This window comes from Osmerus eperlanus, chromosome 1 (assembly GCF_963692335.1).
Source record: "Osmerus eperlanus chromosome 1, fOsmEpe2.1, whole genome shotgun sequence".
NCBI lineage: Eukaryota > Metazoa > Chordata > Actinopteri > Osmeriformes > Osmeridae > Osmerus > Osmerus eperlanus.
Genome location: NC_085018.1, coordinates 3,581,136 through 3,588,089, shown reverse-complemented (window position 1 = coordinate 3,588,089; position 6,954 = coordinate 3,581,136). Strand labels below are relative to the sequence as shown.

General features: G+C 41.5%; 1 protein-coding gene across 3 annotated transcripts; it reads right to left on the bottom strand.

The window, feature by feature from the left end:
* Positions 1–1,659: 1,659 nt before the first annotated feature.
* LOC134021422 (caspase b-like) lies at positions 1,660–6,740 on the bottom strand. Of its 3 annotated transcripts, none has more exons than XM_062462445.1 (3): positions 6,572–6,740; positions 2,298–2,565; positions 1,660–1,883 (listed from the first exon to the last, which is right to left on the bottom strand). In XM_062462445.1, the coding sequence occupies exons 2-3, from the start codon at positions 2,554–2,556 to the stop codon at positions 1,813–1,815; spliced, it is 330 nt and encodes a 109-aa protein (XP_062318429.1). In that variant the 5' UTR covers positions 2,557–2,565; positions 6,572–6,740; the 3' UTR covers positions 1,660–1,812. The 3 variants fall into 3 exon arrangements, with proteins under 3 accessions (XP_062318429.1, XP_062318256.1, XP_062318342.1); XM_062462272.1 differs by having other exon boundaries at positions 2,298–2,758; positions 6,572–6,737; XM_062462358.1 differs by having other exon boundaries at positions 2,298–2,717; positions 6,572–6,737.
* Between the last annotated feature and the right edge of the window lie 214 nt (positions 6,741–6,954).

The window sequence follows — 6,954 nt, the reverse complement described above, 5'->3', positions numbered from 1 at the left end:
CACTGGATTGAAACCACAGGTAATGATAATTTCACCCACAAATCGTTTACTTGTAATATAATGTCATAATAAATCCTACAACGAAAATGTAGGAACACAGAACAGCCAGCCTTGTTTTTTTAATTAAAAGCCTCTTATACTCTATATCAAGCCTCTTATACTTTATATCGAGCTCCAGGGTTCTTTTATACAGGGCCCCCACATTGTCTGCTCCTAGGTTCAGGGGGAGGAAGACTTTCCTCTTCCTGCTGAGTTTAACACCATAGCAATTTAATCAATTGAGTCATATTTGAAATGAGCACTGTAAGGACTTGTGTCTCATGTTCAGACCACTACCATTAGCAAGTCATTACAGACACTTCAATCACAGCCACACGTTCACACAATCTCACCATCTGTGTTGCAAGTGGTAAATAAAACTCAAAAGTGTACCCCCAAAATGCTCTCTGAGCAGGCAGACACAGTTTCCTGATCATCTAGGACCTCCACTTGAGAAAGTAAATGGCATATTTGATAAAAATTCAGCAACCACATATGGCATACATACTGGCGTATGACTATTAGTTTCACTGTTACCTCTCTATGGCACAGTGGGACAACAGTGGGTGGTGGCAGCAACACCACTGTATTATCCTATATCCTGTATATCCTGTCACTGCAGAGAACAGTAATACATTTCACTCCTACAATATTCATAAATAATTGTTGAATGAACATGGTCACATAGATTACTTGAAACATACATATGCTTGGGTTTCCGAGCTGCTGCCACCAGGGTCTGAAGAAATGCCCCCTTCCACTCCTTCCATCATGGGGCGACCCTGATAGCTGGAGAGGGCCAGCTCCTCAGCAGGAGTGAAGTCCTGTGGAGGAGGGCCCCCTCAATTTAATTGTTCTATAGGCCCTTTGTAGCTATACCAATATCCTACAAAAGGGACTGACTCAGGCAATTCAGCCTTGTACTTGTTGGGCTTAAAATATGTGCAAGTATTGCCTACTGCTACTTACCATTTTGAATTATGGTTTTATATTTATTTTTTATTTGCTCCCACGATCGTTTGCCACTGCCAGGGTTGCAACTAAAATAATACAGCAACAAAAGTTTAACGTTATGGAATGCACACGTGTAATTATGGTCACATCTTGTGCCTGGGGCACAAGATATCAATAAGTCATGTAGCTTACGCATTTACAGCATCTGCTATTTTCTGCCAGCTTGGCAGCAGCGACTTTGTTGATTTTTGTCTGTATTATATGTCTGTATTCCTGATATGTTTGTATTACAATATTTCACGAGTAGACAAAGTTTGGAAGATTATTGTCGGCTCCTGAGTGAAATATGCAGCTCTTGTTTTGTCCATGTTTGCGATTGGACATACGGTGCAAACACCGCCCGTTTATGTGAACGCGCACATCTCTAGATTGGAAAGATCTGGGTTGAGTTAGAGAGTTGATAACCGCCGTCGTGATACCACTTATCGTGATTGCGATTGTTACGCTTCGCGTAGCCGGGTAACTGAAAGTGATCCAGAGCATGTTGATCTTGATTCGTAGTACAGGCCCCAGGTCTCTGCACCTGCTTCTCGCATTTTTTTGTGTTTGTTGAATTTGATGTTTTCTGCATGCTCATTTACAGAAGGAACAAACACATGTGAACCAAACTTTTTAAGCTGTTTTAATTCATTCATATAATAAAAAAAAAAATAGGTATTCCTATTTGGGAAATAAATTAGCAGCCTAATATTGTTGCCTCTTTATTTAAGATTCAAAATTAGTTGTGAAAAAGTTGTTTTTAGTCATTTGTAATACACTTTATTCTATCCCATCATTTAGCTCTCCAGTTGATTCTGAAGATGAGCTGTCTTCATCAGTCTCCTCCTCACCTGTGAGGAAAGAGAAGACAGGAAGAGTCAGGGCTGCTCATTTTCTTAGGTTGTCCACTCTGTGGAGCTGTGGGTGACATGTAAGGATCATGTCCTGTATCTGTGCTGGGTTTTCTTTCCTGTGTGGAATGGGGTTGGTGTTAGTGTGCTAGACTACCACTAATATAATGTCACCCAATTTAGTTATGAGAAGGGTTTCAGTCGTCCTTACAGTGTCGGCAGTCCTAAATGATAGATACACATGCAGAATAATACTGCAGACACAGACAGCAGGACACCATCTCTACACTGTATCTCAGGCAGTGTCAGTAAATGCAACATATTTCCGGAAATGATTCCATAACACATGAGATTGCAGCCTTGTTTTCGTATACAATTTGAAAACACATTTTAAAAATACCATGGAACACTTACTCATCAGAGTCTGAGCAAGATCATTCCGCTTCATCCTTCTCAGGATCTCCACAGTGATCTCCACAGCTCCGTCAACTGTGTATGTCTCCACCATCTTATCCACTGTGTCTTCTTCGTCAGCGTTCTCCAAATTGTTCTTTGGGATGGGATAAAACCCATCCAAAAGTTCTTTCTGCAAGAACCACTTAAACCTCTTGAGCCCCTTTTCCCCTAGCTGGTCCAGAGATTCCAGAATATATTCTTCACCACTTGTGGCCATTGTAGATCACTGGAGAGAGTATATTGTGTGTTGCTTTCTAAATTAAAGTTGAGGACAGAGGTAGTCAAGTGTAGGAGAGCTGGAGGGAGATACAGGTCTAGGTAGTCCGGTGGAGGAGAGCTGGAGGGAGATACAGGTCTAGGTAGTCCGGTGGAGGAGAGCTGGAGGGAGATACAGGTCTAAGTAGTCCGGTGGAGGAGAGCTGGAGGGAGATACAGGTATATGTAGTTAGGTGGTTCAACCAAATCTAGTAAAGTTACCACAAGCTGACACAAATCAAACTGAAAGGGTGTAAATGGAGAATGGGCTCTTCTATCGCTCCTAATAAGTGACTCTGAGCAGGGGCAGACTTACCATTAGGCAAAGGTAGGCAATTGCCTGAGGCCCCAAGTTACCAAGGGCCCCATACAAGAACGTAAATATAGATAGTTCAGGCAATGCGGCTGCACTGGGGCCCTCCCTTTCATGTGTTGGCCAGTGAACATTCCGCTGAGTGTGATAAGATTAACAAGATATGCAACGATGGTTGCTGGGTAATTTATGCTGTTGTCCAATGTAAGTCTCTATTTGGAACTCTGAATATCTTATATTCAAAGCTAATATACATTAGCCTTGTTTAGTCTCTGCACCTCTCTTTCACCAACCATCTCAGGAGGAGGGGATCCATCACCGAATTGCTCCACCCAAGGTTTCTTAAAGGGGTCATTGACTGTTTTTTTTTTGGTATTTCACACTGTTCCTTAAGATCTCCGAATAGGGTATGTAACATTGGTTGAGCTGAAAATGGCATCCTGTGAAATAGCCCTGGGGAAAAAACTACTGCTTTTCTCCTTTTATGGTATGCTCATGAATATATAGATGAGCTGCCCGCTGATTGGTTGGTTTACAACTAGTGAAGGTGCGGAGCAAAGACGCAACACAGCCAACAACACTCACTGAAACATCGAAGGTGGAGACTTGAAATAAAAACGTACAAATAAATCTATTGTGTTTACACAACAATGTTTTCAACAGATTGACTAGATATCATTTGAAATTATTACGTTAGTTGTTTCCACTTCTGTTGTCGAAGCAAACAGGATCGACTTAGGTGGGTAACGTTAGCACTACAGCTTAGCAAACAAACTATCGTGATTCAAGTGGAAAGCTGACAACCTGGTGACCTGCTGCAGCCAGAACAACGTAGAGCTCAACAGTGGAGATGGCTGTAGACCTCACGAAGAATCCAGCCCCACTCACCCCCATCACCCTGTGCGACTCCCCAGTCAACACTGTGGCGTCGTTCCTCTTCCTGGGCACTATCCTCTCCCAGGACCTCAAGTGGGAACTGAACATCAGCTCCCTCACCAAGAAAGCACAACAGAGGATGTACTTCCTGCGGCAGCTGAATAAATTCAACCTGCCAAAGACAATGATGGTGCACTTCTACACAGCCATCATTGTGTCCATCCTCACCTCCTCCATCACCATCTTGTACGCTGCTGCCAAGGACAAGAGCAGACACCTCTTGGACCTAGAGGCGAGCAAGGAAGATTGTGGCTAAATCCTCCCACCCTGGACACACTCTGTTCCAGCCACTCCCTTTCTGCGGTCCATCAGAACCCAAACCTCACGCCATAAGAACAGTTTCTTTCAATCAGCTGCTGGCCTCTTCAACAAGGCCAAGGACTCCCACTGACATTAACACTTATTTGCACATCACACAAGCCATCTTGTCTTCATATTTCAATGTTACCTTATTTTTATACCTATTTAAGATTGTATATATTGTTTAGTTCTTTAGAATTAGTTAGACTATTGTACATTTCTACTTTTTGTATTTAAGATCCATGTAAGTTTATTGTATGTACCTTCCTGCCACAGTAAATTCCTTGTTTGTGTGAACTTACATGGCGAATAAACCAAATTCTGATTCTGATGTTTCTTGACCACACCCTGGTCTTCCATTTAGGAGGATTGTGGGTCTGAGTGTTAAACTAAAATCCTCCTCACTTCCTACCTGACCTTACAATAATCCCTGGACGGATTTACCTCTGCTGTCTGAATTCACAAACACAATGTCAAGTAAAGCAGCCTATCCTTTGTGCTGAAGAAGAAATCTGTTGATGCCGTTTGTGCTGCTTTCTCAACAAGGACTGCTCTGGAAGATTCTAGTTATAGGTATAATACAATACAATAGGTCAAAGTATGTTCATATTGAAGCCACTATTCATTCTAGTAGCAGGTACACTGAACAGTACAATATACCTGTTCAGAGATATAGACACCATCATGAGAGATGTTAACCCTTCAGGTAGGAGGGCCCTGGGTAAACTATCAAATCAGAACATCATTAATATACTGTAGTAGATACAGAATACACAGTACTGTCTTACCATCTACACCTGCCTACTGTTACTGTGAGCTATTAACTCATATTTACAGATAGAGCTACTAACTCAAATTTAGTGGGGGGCTCAGCTGTGTCATGGCGGGTGTTGACAGAACCACACAGTGAGGTGCTCTGTACCAAATGAGGAGAACCAATTGTCATTTAATTTGATTACTTATGACAAGTAAAGTCAAAGACCCATGACTAATTAAAGAAAGACAATATTGCTGAGCCGATATTTTTTATAGATGCAGTTTATGGTCTGGATATCTACCGGACTGCAGGTCCCAGAATCCACCTCTCCACTGCCCAGACTCCCCCAGACAATTGTTCCTACCTTTACATTTAGTCATTTAGCAGACGCTCTTATCCAGAGCGACTTACAGTAACTACAGGGACATTCCCCCCGAGGCAAGTAGGCAACTTATTTCCTCTCTAACAGTAACCATAGTTACAGTGATAACTGAATAACATTCTGTGTTGCCAACCTCTGTGATCTGTATAGACTATGTAATGAATGAGGAAATACCTGTACTTTAGACAGGCAACACCAGCAGTTATAGATCCAGAAGTACCGGATACTTGGCTAGTTTGGGATTTGAAAAAGTCACTTTGCTTTGAGTATATTTCTAGCTAGATAGATGTTGATGTAGACAGTTATATTGACTATAACACCTATTCCTTCCAGAAACATGACCTGACCCCTCATGAATATAATCATGCTCAAATCTGTGCTGGATATTTCTCACAATGATACTTCATAAAAATGAACCATTCAGCAGTGTACAAAGAAAAGCATAATAGGGGAACTAAAACACACTATCTAAGCTAAACTTAACCATATGCTGCCAGTGCTAGCTAGTTCAATCTACTGTAAAACCTTTACTGCCAGTGCTAGCTAGTTCAAGCTACTGTCTGGAGGTGCTCCAAATAATATATAGAAGCCACATTTATCATAATGACATTTTGTATTTATCAATAGTTCTTAAAGAATGTTTTTTTCCTGTCAATCATCACCTCCCCTCCTCTCTCCACTTCAGAGTTTAGTCTGGTTCTCGTCTATCTGATTTAGATACCCATGTCTACATTTCAGTCTTGTGCTACTACAGGGCTCTGTAGAAACGCAGTTTTTCACTTGACACTCCCAGTAGAAATTATGGGTGTTCGGTGGAGCTGTTGGTCCTAAGACTTAAAAGAATGAGTTTGTGAATACGACATGATATATGATGTACAGTCTCCACTAATCATTCCATAAATATGCCTTTTAATCCTCTCACATGATCATCACTGCACTGTGTTCTGTACTGTAACTGGATGTTTGACCTCCCTCACCTGCAGCCTACATCACCTGCCCTGCCAGAACCCTCCTCTCTCTGCTCTGTCTCTGATCAGGATCTCTCTCATGCTCGGGATACTCTTGCACAGTACAAATGAAATATTCACCAATGCACACGTGGATCAGGTTAACACTAGATGGTGTATTGAATGAACGTTCATGTCATCATGGGTTGTCATGGGCTAACCATCTCTTTGACCCACAATAAACCCACTATCTCCCCAGTCTATAGAGGTACTCTAAGTAGTAAATATAAATATAATAAAATGATTACCCTAAAACATGTGAATAAACAACATTGTACTGACCTTTATAAAACTATTTCAGCCTCCTCTTTGTGCTCCACCGGGTTCTGTGTGTCTGACAGTAATGCTGACAGTCTGATCACCTGTAGTGCTTTCCTATACTCATCTGACCCCAACCTTGAAGACTCCTCTTACTCCTGTTGGTATTATTACTAGTTATGGAACATACAAATTAGAATGTGTCACACCCACATACAATCATCCACACAGACTTCTGTTTGGAGCAGTTGATCCTGTTTGGAGTCTCATTACTGAAAGTAACTTATCTGTGCATCATGTACATGCACATACACACACATACACTCAGAGTACATACAGTGGATATAAAAAGTCTACACACCCCTTAAAATGCCAGGTTTGTGTAATGTAAAAAAATTAGACAAAGA

What these genes read in the sequence shown, in the direction of transcription:
- LOC134021422 (XM_062462445.1), bottom strand. Translation starts at nt 2,556, where the DNA reads ATGGCCACAAGTGGTGAAGAATATATTCTGGAATCTCTGGACCAGCTA. An exon ending in TCTTGCTCAGACTCTGATGA is followed by an intron (nt 1,884 to 2,297) that starts GTAAGTGTTCCA and finishes CTTTCCTCACAG; the next exon opens with GTGAGGAGGAGACTGATGAA.